Source organism: Passer montanus, unplaced genomic scaffold (assembly GCF_014805655.1).
Source record: "Passer montanus isolate IOZ18808 unplaced genomic scaffold, ASM1480565v1 scaffold3, whole genome shotgun sequence".
In the NCBI taxonomy this organism is placed as follows: Eukaryota; Metazoa; Chordata; class Aves; order Passeriformes; family Passeridae; genus Passer; species Passer montanus.
In genome coordinates this window covers 19,865,842-19,883,360 of record NW_024367707.1, presented here as the reverse complement: position 1 = coordinate 19,883,360, position 17,519 = coordinate 19,865,842, and the positions used below count along the sequence as shown (strand labels likewise).

Below are 17,519 nucleotides of genomic sequence, written 5' to 3'. Positions count from 1 at the left end.
TTGGCAGGGCAGATTGCAGCCACCCCAACAGTGAACAGCTGCTCAGGAGCAGACAGCCAAACTGAACATCATACCTTACTTATTTTTTCTGTCATTCTTGTGGGAGCAACATAGGAAAAAAGAAGGATCTGTCAAGAATAGCCACAGTGAGCTATAGGCACAGGTATTAGTCATCTGCAGCATCCCTTTTACATGTGCAAACACAGGTCAGATTATTAGACATCTGCCCAATGTTTTCTCATCAATAACATATTCTGCTAAGTATAAAATTATCATAAAAGATACTTGAAGTTAAACTGCTGGCACCTGTGCCAGGTATTAATTTAGAGACATTATTTGGTACTCAGCCTAGGACCATTTGCTCCTTGCTCTAATGACTCATCAGCAGTGATAAGGGGTGAAAAAAAAATTTAAAGAGACACTTTAGTTCTTTGACCCCAAATCTACCTTTACTTCTCTGTGGTTTTCAGATGACTGAAACTTACAGAAAGGAACAAGGAACATACTGAAGCTTTTCATTCATCTCACACCACAAAAAAGGAAAAAAATCACACAGAATTTGTTTGTGCACTGCTTCAAGCAGACATGAGGACTTGCTGCTTACAAACACCCAGTGTCCTAAAACATGTCATAAAATTTTGCCATACTTAAAATACATATAAACAAATATACATAAGTAAAAAAATAATTTTCCACTAATTTTTTCCTTGTACATTCACTGTTGTTCTTTTCAAAAAACTGTATAGGCTCTGCATGTTTTGCTTAGTCCCAAGAACTGGTGAAATGGTAGGAAGTGAATATACTATGGTAAACACACTTTTTTATTGGAAAATGGAACAGAAACTCTTGGAAGCTGCTCCTCTTCCCTTTTGGTCTGATGGGGATGGGAAGCTGGTGATGTTTAGCACAGGTATTAGAACTGGGACAAATCTCTTAGGGCTGAAGGCACTCAGGGCTAAGGCATATACAGATGCCACAAGCCATCTTTGGCCACATTTGGTAGAGGAGCCACTGAAGCTCTTTGCCCCCTGGATCAGCAGCCAGAGCTTAGAGAGGCCCCTTGGGGCACCTTTAGGGCAGCTGGACAGAACCCCTGGGGCTGAAACTGGTGGGGATCAGCTCAAGGCAGCCAATGGCATTTAGGGCATAAATTGATTGAACATGTGGATGGCTGCCTTGGTCACTACCTGATAAACAGCTCTGCCTGCACTGACTCCAGTGATTGCTTAGACACCTACCCATGTGCAGACACCTTAGTGGTGAACATATGAATGCATCTTACTGTGCCTGAATTAGTATTGCACTGACCTGATCCTTTTGGCACTTATGAAAGGAAAGTGTCCTTTCAAAGAAAGGCATTATGACTGTTTTATCTTTGAGACAAATCTCCTTTTCCTCCTCAATAAATTAAGCTATTTCTACATGTACATAGAGCACATATACACAGATATAAATATACACATATATGCATATATCTTTCACAATGTCTTACTGTATGCAACTCCCATATTATCTTCATTTCTAAAAGGCTCTCTGTCTGCAAGTCTGTTTGGCTCTGTCAGCTGTAATGCCTTTAGTGATGGAAAATTGCAAGGCTCACATTACTGCAGCTTCAGATGGACTCTTTGGCTTGAACTCCACTTAATAATAAATACTCCAAAATCATTCCTCATAATTTTCTTAAGTATGCAGACAGATTCAAATGAAAGTCATGACTGCTGACAAAAGTCTTAGCAATTTGAAAGAGCTCTTTTCTTATTTTTCCATAGTGTAGAAATGCCTGATACTGATTTACCAAGAACTGCAGAGCAGATAGAACAGCTGGTGCTAAGACTGGATTCACATGTCTTGTTCCTAGGTATGGTAAAGAAGGATAAATGTAGTGACCAAGCACAAAACTTCATATAAACAAGTTTGCATTAATTAGGTTATGTTTCAAAGCTCAAACGAGCTCATTTTATTATTATTGTTGTTGTGGGTTTTGTTTTAGTTGGTTTTGATTTGTTGGGCTTTAGCTTCCACTATGTGCAAATTTTCCTGTAGTAATTTTTCTGTCTCAGAAATAATGGATAAACTAAACTTCTGCTAGACAACAGCATTAATTATGCTTTATTTGCTGGAAGAGGAACACTTTCACCAAAGAGGAAAGGAGCTGCAGTGACCTCTGTTGATGGAATTAAGCAATGTGTTTAAAGAGCCAGAAAGGAAAGGCTTTCTATTGCTGTAAATCAATAGAACAAAAAGCAAGCTGTGCTAAGAAGAAACAACTTTCAGGCTGAATATGAAAAAGACTGACATGCACACAACACCCACTGAAGTCAGAAACCCTATCAAAGTAATTGCCTTTTAAAAATTATTTTTAAAATATTTGTTCAGTGTTTTTTTGTTTTTCTGTAGGATTAAAAACCATTGGCATAGGGGCAGAGGGCATAGCACAAAAGGGAGATGTGGGGTTTTTGAAGTGCTATAGTGCATTCCAGCAGTTTATATCACCAAAAGAAAACATTGTGCCTCTATGTATTAATTTAGTGACCAGTTCCCCATGCCAGACTGACACACGGTATTCTTGAAGTTTTGAGGCAAAAAAGCTTTCCAGTTGGCAGGCTGCCTGTGGCAGAAAGAAATATCTAGGAACTGTCATGCCTTTATGACCAAGAATTTGGAACGTGTCTTTATGGGCTAGTTCTGATACAGGAAAATAATTAAACACGTAAATACCCACAAGGATCTGGACTTTAATGCTTAACTTCAAGGTTGGAGGAGTCTCATTAGAGCCAAACATTTAAGGATTCATTCCAAATGAATAAAGTTATTGAAATCAATAAGAAAGCTTCCATTAAGAACTAAGTAGTTTGTGGAAATAGGAGCAGTATGTCCTTAATTTTTTCAGACTTGGGCTTTAGCTGAGGACTACTCAGTATTAAACAGAGGCATAATTGAAGGGCAAGTCTTTGTGCCCTTAAAGTTATTTTATGTTTCCAAACTGCCCAGTAAACAATTGGTACCCACACTGTTTGCTTTTCCAGGAGCCACAGGGATAGAAATTGGTATTGGTTTCCTTCAGTGTTAGGTGTTATGTTAGGTCTGACCATCATAATCAAGATGGAATTCTTCCCACTTCAGGTATTTCAGTTTGATAATGCCTCCACCAGAGCTTGAGAAGATTTTTCTTTTTAGTATACTTTACAGAACCACTGCTGTGCTTAAAACTTCCTTCTCACGAGAGACAAATGGATATTGCTAATGACTTTTTAATAGTATCTACTATGGTATTCTCATTCAGGATTTGTGGAGAATGATTTGTGCAAGTGTAAGGAGGTTAAAATACCAAGTTCACTCTGTTTTTTATAAAACATCCTATAAAATCTACATAAAGAAATATCTTATTTTGATATAGAGAAATATAACCTCCAAATTAACAGATCAATGCACTATGATATAATATCATGAACTAGATATTAATTGTGTACTTGGTCTGTCAGTTTAAGAATAGCAAGATACACAAAGTGTAAAGAATTAAAACCTATCCCAGTTTGCATATGTTATAGAGGCCATAAATATTATGGTGTCTTTATACAAATTTCAGAGTAAAGCCAAATATTTATAGCCGCTCTTTGAAGACTACATGCTGCCAGGCATGAAGGAAATATTGATATATCTCCTATATATAATTAATTATCTTGGTGAAGATCTTAATTGGCTGCTGGGAAATTATGTCTGGATATTGTCTCTGTATGAGTCTGACAAATTTTTGTTCACAATGGCCGGGATGTGAGGTATAGCTGGGTGGTAGGTTAGATCAAAGATTTATTTTCCTCAGTATATTATCATACTACACAGAATTCCCACTCAACATGCTAAATATAAATCAAGAAATTACTATTCCTGGAAGAGTATAAGTAAATATGTAAAAAATTCTATGTTAGAATAGCACATAGAACCATTCTACATAAAGAATTTTTTTTTTTCTGTTAATTGTTATCCTACCTCATGGTATGAAATTTTTTTGTTTATAATTATGTTGCTTGACATAATTATAAAAGGAACTTTTGTTATATTGTACATAGTTGCAACTTTTGCAATGAGGCTGAAATCACCTATGTTCTGACATCTAAGCTAAAACTGAGCTCCATTTCCACATGTATTAGCTTTGTGACTTCAGATATCATTTTAGGAAGCAGGTTGTGACTTGAAAGGAATCAAAATATCTTATTGCTGCTTTCTACTGTGCATTCTTATTACCCAGCATTCAGGTTTTATAATTTAGTTCTTTTCCAGTTTAATTTTATAGTGCAATTATGAACAAGTTCCTGAGCTGTTATTTATGTACCAGTCTTTAGAGGTCATCTCTCTTGGCTTATCTTATAGAAGAAAAAGGAAAAAGTCAGCAGTCATCTTTTTTTATATCTGCAAAGGTATCTTTTTCATGCAATTATAACTGTTTGACAGGAATTTGCTCAAAGTTAATGAATATCTTTGGATAGAGATTAAAAATGGAAAATTACATCTTCAGAGATGTACTTTTCTTTAAATTACTAGTATGTGAAAACTGTTTTGGAACTTTAATTGCTGCTACAGGCTTACTACAAAATAAACTTTGCAATAAACCCTGGCTGATCCTTATCTATAACCAACAAATCTCCACACTGGCAGTAGCACAATGTAGGGTGAAATCATATTTGGATTTGGATTTTTTTTTGCAACTGAGTTCAAAAAAGCAGGATTTTCTCTTCAAAAAGCCCCAAACTTCTCCTCTCTGTATGTAGAGATTATCTGGATCCTGCAGTAATTGCTGGTTTGGTCAATTGCTTGATTTTTTGCAGTGAGGAGACTTACATACTTTCTGGTTTTGGCCTTACACAGAAGCATTCGGGTATGATTTCTCAGGGTAAACTGGACAGTTCAAACCCAGAATTTGAGTGACCTTTTGAGTTGGAAGCCAACTTCTCTGCTCAGTGCCAGCTCTGAATCATAACAATTATGTCCATTTCCAAAAACTGCATCTGAACCTGCCTTTCTTTTGACCCTTGTGATTTTGGCACTTTGTATCTCTCTATTCATCCTATTTTAGTGTGAGACAGGTGAGAGAATCCTGAGTGTCAAACCCAGGAGAGAGGGCTTCATCTAATCCTCCCAGAGAGGCAACCACTACAGAGGTGATAGGTGAAATCCCTTATCACCACAGAATCACAGAATGGTTGAGATGGGACCTCTGGAGGTCACCTACTCCAAACCCTCATCCACCACTCCCCTCTAGTGAGTAGTCAATTGGAAAACACCTGGAGAATACACACACCTACAAGTTTCTTAGCAAGGGTCAAAACTCATATTTCATCCCAGCACTGTAAGAAAAACTTCAGGAAAAGAGGTCCATGCCATGAGCCATGAAGGAGGAGGCACCCTGCCTAGGCCAGCCTGTGAGAACTTGATAGGAGCTGTGGGAATGTGGGATTTGAATCCACCACATTCAGCTTCAGATGTGTACCCAGCTTATCAAGGTGGGGCGTATTTTGTGCTCAGCTCAAGGAGGCAGCATCTGCAGGCAGTGATTGATGGGCCTGGGTAGCAACAAGCAGGCCTTTTTGAAGTGCCTGCTGCTTTCCAGGAGCCCTAAGGTGCCATTGCTACAGGACAGATGAGGGCAACCTACAAATAAAATTATGATTACATTTTTCTGAAGAGTTGAATGGGCTTTAAGAGATTTTGGTCTTTTCTACAGCAGCATCTGAACACATTTTATGTGATGCTAGGGCTGAACTTGGGAGCAGTTGCTAAAAAACATGCTGATACTTTTAAGTCTAGTTCTGCACCAAGATACTTGAATGAGCTCTAAAAAAGCAGCACCTAGAATCAGAGCAGGTGTATCATCATCTGTATCATGAGCTCCATGCCCATCTATTTTGCATTAAGAATACATCTGCTCACAAGTGTGTGGTACTGAGCCAGTCTGGGAATCCTGGGAATCCCTGCTGCTGGGACTGGACTGCATGCAGGATCAAAAATTTGTTAAAACTTCACTACTGGAATTCACACAGCTTCTAGTTTCAAGATGTTTGACTTTTGCAGTAGAAAACACAGGTCAGACAGATTCCTCTTTCCCCTTCTCTGTTAAACAGCTCCTCTGGTTTGTGTCAAACACTGCAGGATGGTGTTTGCTGCCAGTATGGGACTGGCACCAACATGCTGGTCTAGCTGAGATGAGAACCAAACTTGCTTATGTGACAACTTTACTTCACCACAGGACAAACAGAGGTTAATTGCACAGGACAGATATACAGCCTCTGCTCTCTCCTCAGAAATGGCATTTCCCAAGGCACCTGCAAATGGAAAAGGGGATTTACTTATTTCTATGTACCAAGAGGTGATAAACCTTGTTGCAAATTATGTTAGAAATGTTGCTAATTCTGTATTTTGGTAAGGTGTTCCCTCCTCAGAAGGTATAGATGGAATGTCAGGCAGGAGGAGTTAAAAAAAATACTGGTAGTTAATGGCTATGAATATAACTGCTCCACCTTTTTTTTTCCATGACGCAATGTTCCAAGAGAGACTGTTGCATAAGAAAGTAATCAGAGGCAGGTTAAATTACAAGGAAATGGATACAATCTTCTCAATAAAGCAATGCTACCCTAACATGGCTTCTGTGAGCAGATTTGTTTGTTGTTGGCATTGGACACACTTTACCATTCCTCTTCACTTTTCTGCTAGGGTACTTAGGATGGTTTTCTTCAGGGGGTAGGTTTTTTTTTTTTTTTGTAGTTGTTGTTGTTATTGGTTTTGGGGTTTTTTTTGCTTGTTTGTTTGCTGGTTTTTGCCCCTGTGCAGCCTTTTCTCTGATCAAAAAGTTTGTTTACATTTTGGTACCCATGTGTAATTAATTACAGGATCAAATCCTACTGCTTTTTTATGACTTTTAAATACTTGCAATTAAGAACCCTAACATTTAAGTATCTATGCCTAGCTGAAATGATTTATAAATACAGCAGCAGATTCTATTTGTACTCATGGAAAAGAGGAAAAATAATTTCAAACATAAGACTGCTTATTAGAGCTAATTACATGAAAGATATATAAAATATACATAAAATCATATTCATATATATGTGCATGTATGTGTGCATTTATGTGACGTGTTTGTGTATTGATATAGATACTAAATATATATAAAAGGAAAAGAGGCTGTCTGTTAGTCATTGAAGAAGCAGTAAATCTGTTCTCTACTAAACTATTAGCATTTGAGTATAATCAAAACCAGGGTATAGATAGATGAAGAGGGTATGTGGGCCAGTGATACTGTGATTACCAAAGGATTGTCAATACTGAAAATGTTCATCAGATCTTTTTGATGGTATGTTATGTATATCTTGCATTTAAAAAGTTTGTCAAATGCTGAGAAAGTTAACTGAAATATTTTCACTGAAATGAAGAAAATCTGACATCTTCCTCACTATGCCAATGTATCCAGTTTGTTTCTATACCAGTGAACAACAATTAGTTTGTTAACAAAAATTTCCACTCTTCTCAAAGCTGTCCAAAGAAGTGTCCATATTTCTATTCCTGCAAGCTCCTGTATGCATCTTCCCAGTTTAAAATGCCATATAAATTCTTTGAGAAGTTTTATAATATCAGCAATTTTTGCTATTTTCTTTTTTTCATTTGGAAAACTCTGATAATGAAAATGTTGTACCTATTTCTTGATACACTTTTGGAATGTTAAATGAATCATAGGGTTCAATAATACCATCTTAGAAATAATGAGAAGGCTCTTTCTAGGAAAAAAAAGTTTTTGCTGCCTAGCTGCTGCATGCTCTAAGCACAGCAGCTCTGCTCTCTTAACCCCCACACTGATGCTATTCCACTTTAGAAGTGCTAAAATCCAGGCTGGAGGCTGGGCAGGTTTCTTGTGCAGCTGAATGTTGTACCTTTTATCTCTGGAGTGCAGAGGCAGAATTTAACAGTTGTTGTCCTTTTGGCTCTAAATTTAGGGTATCTTCAAATCAGAGGCTTTCTTCTAACTCTCACAGACTCACTGGCTATTCTTCCAAACACACATCCTCTTCAAGAAGCATGGGAATGGTGGACTTTCCCATGATATGTCTTCTTGAATGAATGAATGATTTTCTTTAATTTCTTACTCTATTGTTTTGTGCTAACTTTCCCAAGGACAGAATTATGTGAAGAGGTGAAGAAGATTTATTTTTTTTACATGAATTAGAGGAACAATGAACTGGACTAATTTTTATTGAAAACAAACCACACATAACATTCTGTATAAAATTTGAAGCCGAACTCCACCAAGTCAAGTGGAAAACCTATGTTCACAGCAGCTGCCTATTGGTCATAGAGCCAATCAGCTGAGAAAAGCACTTACAGATTCTGCAAGGGTTTACGAACCTTCTGCAGTGAAAATATAGTGACATAAGACATGCAGATAATGGCTAATTGACTTTGGTGGGTAGGCTGGATAAAGAGAAATAAGTAATGGAAAACTGAGTAGAAATAAACAAAACACAAACCAGTGAATAGAAGAATTAATCAACTCTTGAAATGCAGCTTTCTGAATCCTAACAGAGAAGTTACATACAGTCTATAAAAATTACCAGCTATTCTAGGTTTTTTTTTTCTAGATAACAAATGCTTACTATTTAAGTCCTGCATATACAGTATTAGTGTGCAGACAATTCATTGGCAGCCCACTGCAGCAATTCACAAACTATCTTTCAGTGCAATTCAAAATTCAAAACACCTATATTGGGGCTACTTCAGCTGTCAGGAACACTTCCCAGGCTTCAGTGGGATATATACAGCATCACTTAGGACAGGGTCAGCTTTGAGGTTTGTAGAGAATCTAAGGTAGTTTTTTATGCGTTTGCTAAAGGACGGCTCCTTGTAGCTAGTGATGACCAGAGGAAGCACTGGGTGCATTTATTTGTATATTGCAGGTGGGTTCTTGGGTAAGGAGGAGAAACAAGAGTGTGTCAGAAACAAGGTACAGATGACAAAGGGGCCATGAGATGAACAGCTCTCTACAACACACATTAATGCTGTTCCAGCTACTGTTGCAAACTGACCTTCATCACTGCTGCAGGGTGGAATTCTGTAGGCATCCCAGAAGACATTTCTAGACTCCTGCTTAAGATCTGAATTTTCTTAGAGAAGTCTTTATCAAGGGCCTAAATGTGACCTATTATACCTATTCAAGCCAGCTCATTGTTGTGAAAGGGAAGCAGAGGTTAGGTTGTGCTTAGCTGAGAATAAGGTGGTACTTGATTTCCTACAAGACTGAGCACAGCCTGGACACATTTTTTGCGTGCTTCAGAACTGCTTGGGAAACATTGTAGCATTTATTTTTAAATGAAACTTTTTCAGGGAAGAAATCCACAACTCCTCAGCATTTTTGGCCAACATGCTTGTGTTAATCTAGTGGCAAACAGTGAGTGGAAATGTAGCTTAGCAGGACTGGGTCAGTCTTTACCTTGCCCTTTGCAAACAGAGGCTACACCTCTATGCTTCAAAGGTTGTCAGAGTTGTAAATATGGGTTACAGCATTAAAGTAATCACTTCACCCTCCAATTTCAACCCTCCAACTTGAACTTATGGGAAAGAGTTAAGAAATATGTCTATCATATCTGCCATAATCTATCAAACTCTGCTTTCAAAAGGAAATTCTCATTTTTTTTTTATGGCATTGTAAGGCTAAAACTGGAAGTGTTCTTTTAGTCATTAACTTTTTTTGCCCCCGAAGTTAAACATTTAAATTAGTATTTCTGTATTCATGGCAGTGACAGGTGCTAAGCTTGAGAACAGTGGCTGCTTTTGACAGCCAGCGTGGGGACACAGCCTCAGAAATCATTCAATGACTAAGTGTCCTGGTGCAGAGTGAGCTAAAGAGGGGATTTACTCTTTAAACATTAAACATGTTGCTTAGCTATTAAGCAATTAGATTGTTCTAAGACTTAAGAGAAGGAGACCAGCCTGTCATGTTGAATTCCAGATTTTCAGCAAATGTGCCCAACAATGTAATTTTTCAGTGATATCAAGATCATCTGAAACATAAGTAATAAAATGAAAAACAGGACAATCACTCTCGGGGAAACTCCTCTTGATTTTGCCTGTCTTGTGAACAGAAGGGCATTTTGAAGCAATAGTAGAAAGTAACTTCATGGGTTATTATTCTTCCTGGGTTATATACGTCCCTCTGGAGCTAGAAACATCACTTAGTCCTCCTGCAGTAGTTTATGACAGGTCCTTTTTTTGTTCTTTGATATATGATGATATTTAATTCTGATGCCCTGCAGTGCTGCTAAAACCTCTCTTTTATTTGGTGTGAGGCACAAAAGGCTCTCCAGAGCTTCCTGGCTGAATCTGCTAGAGATGCTTACTCATGGTGAGCAGAGTGCTGTGTACACATCTGCTGGCTGGGGAAAGCCTTAGGAAAAGTCTTTAGGAGAGTGTTCACATGGGTGCAATTACTCTGATACCCAGATTAGTTCTGGCTTTGGGGAGGTGGTTGCCTGTAATCCACAGAAGCAGCAACATGTTGCTCCCTCCGGGCTTCACGCTGGAATAAGTGTGGCTGGTGCTGTGACTGCTGCTGAGTGTGGCCTAAGGAAACCCCAGAAAAGCAGAGCTCATCACTCTGAATTCAGCACTTCCTTTATGGGGCTGCTTTTGAAGGTTGAAAAAATAGTTATGCTCCTTCCCTCATGTTCTGCATCTATAGCCAGGCAATCTGCTGCTTCTACCATTCCTGGAATATTAGGTGGCTGATGGTACCTGTCACCTTTCTCCACTCTTTCCAATTAAATAAAACAAGTTGTGCAGACATAACAGCTAACAGAGCAAGGGGCTTAGAATGGCAAACCAAAGTTCAGACCTGCAGAGCTAAATTGCTGCCATTAAAGTGCCCACATGAGCAAGGTATAATGCCTCTGGTGGACCTGGTTTATGCGGATGGTTGCTAAGCAGTCCTGGAAAGGTCTGTGGAAAAACACATCCTCAATGGATAATAAATAATTTGATAGTTGAGATATTAATTCACTAATTAATGGATTTAGAGACGGAGTTATTCAGTCAAGGCCCTGATGACACAGCCCTTATAAAAGAGTCTAACCCCTAATGGAATAGGTTTTGAGTAATGATTGTTAATGTAATGCATGTAGGTGAGTGATCAGCCCCCACTCCTAGAGAAAATCACTCTCAGTCAAGCATGTTCGTATTTTATAATCCTTAAATATTCAATGAGGCTGCTTTTAAACAAGTGAAATAAATCTATGTCCCCTCTTTGGTGTGTGTTTTCATTTAACTCCAGGAATACCATGGTTGCAGGTACTATGGTCACAGGCTTTCCTTGTGTGATTCCCATACAGCTGCAGATGCCAAGATGAGCCATCCCTGCCTGATATAGCCCAGAAACTTCCTTCCTTTTTCTAATGGAAATACTAGATGTTTTTACAAACTTACTTTGGTAACATACTAAAGAAAGGTTTTCTGTGTTTGTCTCCTGTGCATTAGGAGAAAATTCTTTTGGGGAAAACTGGAAAAATCTTTGGCTGTTTTGGAGAACTTACTAGGAAGAATGGTGAAATTTATACTTTTCTTCTGAACAAGGAGCACAGATTTTACAATACTGCTATATGGACTGTATCAGGGAAAATTCAAGAAGTATGCAAGAGTAAAATTCTCTGCACATGGCTAATTTCCACCAAAATAAAACATAACCAATAGAATATAACTTTTTAATTTTTTTGTCTGCTGAAATTTTCTGCCAAACTGGAACAGCAATGAAAATTATGGACAAATATTTGTTATTATATTTATGATTTCCTCTCCAACCATTTTGATTTTTAATCATATTTACAAGAGAAGACATAAAACATTTCTTGTAGGGGATCCAGTTTTACTGAAATAGTCACATTAACATTCTGGAATGTTTCTCTGATGACCAAGACTGGTCAGAAACATCAAGTATGAAAATATCACTTCATAATTTTTAGGGAATCCCTAATATATGGAGCTAAATTTATGATACAATGAAAATTCTCATTTTTTAAAAAAATTACTTATTTTTCTTTTCATTGTAAAAGCAAAGCTTTTATAATAGCAATAGATTGATCTGTCCTACTAAAAAGATAAAGCTGGATTAATAAACACAGACAACATACAGCCCTGTAACTCAATGCCAGGCTTACAATGAGAAAGTCCCAGTGCCTACTCCAAGAAAAGTAAAATGAAACTGTCCTAACACCTGTATGAACCACTCGAGCTACTGCAAACTTGTGCAGTGGATCTGCCAATGCCTCCTTTTCCCAGCCAGCACTCTGTGGGTACCCTGGGCAGTCCCTTGCTCTGGTAGCAATCTCCAGTAATAATCAATAAAAGGATTAAAAGGTAAACAAACTGAATCATGTGAGTTAGCATCTTGATGTATGAAATAACATGCACTTTGTCACGTGAAATGCTGTTAGCACTGTATCTGGTAGAACAGACAATGCCTGCCAGCAGAATTAAAGAGATGAAAGCGCACCGGGCGCAGATGGCACAGCGCGGGCAGTGAGGCAGCGCTGGGGGCTCTGTGGGAAGGTCCTCTATGGATCAGCTGGAATCAGGCAAGTGCGGCGTACGTGCTTTCTGTTTGTGCTATCACTGAAATGGTGCGGAGCGACCTGACAGAAAATTGTTGTGAAGTGGAAGCAGATGCATTGAGCTGTCAGGCGCAGAGCCATGACGAGACACCGCGGCGCCAGGAACACACCTTCACGTCTCCTCTATAGCTCTCCCTGAGCCCCCTCCCTTCCCTTCTTGGGCAGCATTGAAGCTCAGGGATATTTTCCTCTGTATGGAGAGGTCCCCAGTCATGGCTTCAGGAGAAGCTTCTTGTTGCACAGACACCTGCAGGGCTGGGCACAGTGTGAAGGGCAGTGGAGGGAAGTGAAGCTCTTGCTGCTGTCTCATACAGCCTACCTAGGTGAGGCAGAGGTAATAGGAATATCATACCCCATTCTGCTGTCTTAGGCAAAGCTCTGCTTGGATTCAAAGACCTTCCACCCATGGTGAAACCCTCAGCATCTGTGGGACCAGGGCTGGTGGCAAGGAAAAGTGGCATGTGTCAAAATATTGACAGAATCTTCACAAGTGCTTCAGTACCTCATACCATGCTGGGCTTCACTGCAAATATTTCAGCTAGGTACAAAGTCAAATAGGGTCCACTCCCCTGCTGCATCATTCTATTCTGTAAGGACAATTCCTGTTTAAGTGGTGGATAATAATTAATCTCAATTCCCATTTTCTTTATTGTCTCAGTATTTTGGGGTCTGTGTCAATGCGTTACTTCCCTTTTTATGACTGGCACGTAAGTCTCCAGGCTCAAGATTAATGACATCTTTCCCTCATTTTTTTATTCCTGTTTACCAACTTCTAATTTTCTTTATGTAAAAAGAAAGTTAGCCTATTAACCAGACCCACAGCAGTGTCAGAGCTCGAAGGATTTCTGCTGCCTATGCCCTTTTATTTTTGGAGTTGAGGAGAGTAAGAGGACAAACAATGGCAAATATCTGGATGGTGCCCCAAGGAAGGGTCCCTTTTCCCGTGTGTGAGTGAAACTTTGTGACTAAAAGCACATGACCTGGGTGCTGAGGTATCTCTCTGTCTCTGCCAGCATGCAGCAGCCGTGTTCTGTCATCCCTCACTGCCTGTAATGAACAGGGCAGCAATGACGAACATTTTCCATGAGAAGGGACCTTCCTCCACTTTTGTATGACTCAGTCTTTTCCTACTCAATCTTCCTTCCCCTCTCATAGCAAAGTGAAATTCTTTGGGCTGTTCACAAATGTCCAAACACTGGTCTGGTGGCTGGTGCACCTGCTGAGATGCACAGAGGCTCAGTTCCCTGCTCTACAGTGTGTTTTGGCTGCGTTATTGGATGGGGTTATGAATTCCAGCATAGATCAGAATTATGAGGTGATATTAGAGAAAAGGGTCATGGAACAGCTTGCTCTTGTCAATCCTTGACAGCACTGAAGAAAAGTCTCAGTTCAGTGCAGCATCCTGCAGGTAGATAACTAGAAGGGATCCTAGGAGAGCAGGTATTGATCCTTTCATAACCTAATTTTTCAGAAAGGTTTTCTTCATCTACAGAAAATGTCATAAAATGAAACATGCGAGTACCATTACAGATCTTGTGATTTTAGACTGAATTAAATTTATTATTTATAACAAATAGTGCTATCACCTTCACCTGAGGGATTGACTTCTCTTCTTACGGATGGTCTGACTGGGACAAGGAGATTCAAAAATGAAAGACCATGTTCTTTTTGTATTCCTTTTCCATATAAAGGAAATGTCCTCAGAATTGACAATATTTAGGTGTTTCCCTTATATCAGAGAATCTATTAAAACAAATAAAAGAAAATATGAAGATATGGCATCAACCTAGAGAGTTAGCTGGTGTATATACTGGTTTGATATTAAAACATGTTTTCCTGACTGAATTGTAGATAAATAAAGAAGAATTTTTTATTAATGTAATGTCTTAAAATTTGTCATTAAAACCACAGGCTTAGTACCCTTTTTTCAGTTTCTGAAGGTAAATGACAACTACAGATATTCAGCTAATTGATTCTGAACTTTAACACCCTACAAAAACAGTAGCCACTGATAAATTTGTGGAAAAAATAACTCATTTTTTTATTATAAATTAATTAGGTGTTTCTCTTATATCAGAGAATCTATTAAAACAAATAAAAGAAAATATGAAGATATGGCATCAACCTAGAGAGTTAGCTGGTGTATATACTGGTTTGATATTAAAACATGTTTTCCTGACTGAATTGTAGATAAATAAAGAAGAATTTTTTATTAATGTAATGTCTTAAAATTTGTCATTAAAACCACAGGCTTAGTACCCTTTTTTCAGTTTCTGAAGGTAAATGACAACTACAGATATTCAGCTAATTGATTCTGAACTTTAACACCCTACAAAAACAGTAGCCACTGATAAATTTGTGGAAAAAATAACTCCTACTTCCTGCTTAGTTTTATTGGAAACCAAGAAAGGCATGCTTTGCTATAGAGGCATGCAGAATGGTGTGCTCTAAAGATTTTATGAGTTTGAGCTTTGGAATACTGTCTTACTCATAAGTGGTGAAGTCATGAGTAAATCATGGGTGAGATTCGTTCTTTCAGGAAACACAGAAACCTGGTGCTCAGCAGTATTGGATGGAATCAGATTGAAGTGCCTTTAGAAGCAGGATTTTGCCAGTCACACGTTCAATATTTACAACACACACTGACACACACATACACATATTATCAGTCATACATTTATATACACATATATGAGAATATATGTATGAGCAATCATATATGCTTATAGAGTGGGTAATTTTAACTGCCTGAATCAATAGAATGTGTATCTCTTAATTAACAGAAATCACATTGTGCCTATCACATGTTTGAGAGGTGGAAACATATGGACAATATACAATATATTATTTTAGATATTGAATATATAATATACTAATTATATATAATATAAAATACCTATATTCTATATTAGGCATCTACATATATATATGTGAGCTTACATACATATATGTATACAGTGTGCATTCTTTTAACTCTGCAAATTAACAGTTTTAATTAGTAATTCTTTACATAATGCTATCTTTCATATATGTGGTAGAGGCACCTTTTCTGCATTTGGTAGTGGCAAAATACATATGCTTATACACACATACATATGTAAACATTACTTTAATATATCTATATAAAACACATTGTTAATATTATGTAAATATTATGTAATATTATGTTAATATATAAGCATACTATATAACTATATAATAATATATATATAACACATTATATATATTATTCATATATAACATTAATATTATGTAATGTTAATATATATATAAACAACATATACATGTATACATTTACACGTGCCTGTATAGATGTACATACATCTATATGATGATGATATAGAGTCCCTAGATACGTGCATTTAAAGACTCTATATGTATCCACAGGCGCATCCATACAGAGTGTGTTAACACTTTAGATTAGTTTATGTAACCGTATATGTATGTATTAATACGACTGCATACATCTGTCTCTTAGAGTAACCTGCAGCAAGAGGAACACCCCTGGGCTCTGCCCACACCTGCGCAGCTCCGTTCATCCCCGCAGGTGTCGGGGGCAGGAACTGGTGCCGGGGTCCCCGAGCGCCCGCTCTCGCCGCAGCTCCTGGCGGCGGCAGGGACCCGGGACAGAGGGGTAGGGACCGGAGACACAGGGGCAGTGTCCCGGGACACAGGGGCAGCGTCCTGGGACACAGGGGCAGGGTCCCGCCGCCACCTCGGAAGGGCAGCTGCCCGGCGCCGCGGCGATGGGCACCGGCACCCCGCCGAGCCCCAGCGGCACCGCTTTCGAGGAGACGCGGCTCCACGTCTTCACCCTGGACTACCCCCACGTGCAAATCCCCTTCGAGATCACCCTCTGGATCCTGCTGGCCTCCCTCGCCAAGATCGGTGAGCGGGGCCGGGGGCGACCCTCCCTCCGTGGCGGCAGCTGGCCGGGCCGGCGCAGAGCCGCGCTGGGGCGGTCCGTGCCCGGCGCGGGGAGCACGGGGCGGGCGGAGGGCACTGATGCTCCTCCGCGGAGCGGGATGCCCGGGTGGGATTTGGCTGGAAGGAGTCGGGGTCCTCTCAGTTAGGAAAGGTGCGGAGGAAAAAAGAGACGGGTAAACCCCGGGCTACGAGGACCGTAAACCCCGGAGTTCACCCGGTGCATGACTGACTTTTTCTTGATCGCTCTGCTGTCATTTGAGCACGGTCTTCTTTCTCTTAAAATAACGCCGGGTATAATGACAGTTTCAAAGCAGAAAAACGGATCGATTAAAAGCAAATATTTATGACGGTAGGGTATGCCTCCTCCTTACTCTACTTTCCCACCATTCACTTATGTCCCGAGACAAATATAAAAGCACTGTAAGAGTAAGGAAGGCCACCTCTTCCCTCATGTGGAAAACATTTGCATTGCATAGTTTCACTGAGTTTTGTGCAGCTTATATGTCATGTTTTTAGTTAGCTTCTATGTCCCAAACAGAGAAATGAGTACAGCATAATAAGCTAAAGACTGTCAGATAATGGTGTGCTAGATAGCTATTTGAAATCCAGTAAATCTCTATGAATTGTGAACTTTGTATCTTCTTACCTAGAAGATAATGTAAGGAATAAAGTTCTGGGAACAAAATAAGTAAGTTTACCCACACTGCAGTTGTTTCATTCAGAACTCTGGCTTTGCACCACGGATTATCATAAAAACTACCATCATGCTCATTCTGATAAAACATTTTTATCAAAGTTAAAACTTTTAACCTCTGCTTGTGACATTTAAATAGACTGTGTCACAATTTGGTTAGTGATCAGGTAATTAGGATTTTGAAAAAACAAAAATTTGTACTCACCTCCTGCCATATCTAACATTGTAGCTGGGGGCCTGATCCTTCACCCAAGTAA

The 17,519-nt window shown here is 39.1% G+C and overlaps 1 protein-coding gene across 1 annotated transcript in view; it reads left to right on the top strand.

Annotated features, from left to right (window-relative positions):
• Positions 1–16,341: 16,341 nt before the first annotated feature.
• The window catches only part of SLC9A2 (solute carrier family 9 member A2), a 34,229-nt gene continuing 33,051 nt past the window's right edge, over positions 16,342–17,519 (top strand). The window contains exon 1 of the mRNA XM_039714515.1: positions 16,342–16,529. Coding sequence (XP_039570449.1) covers positions 16,388–16,529 — 142 coding nt within the window. The 5' untranslated portion in view covers positions 16,342–16,387. The remainder of the gene's footprint in view (positions 16,530–17,519) is intronic.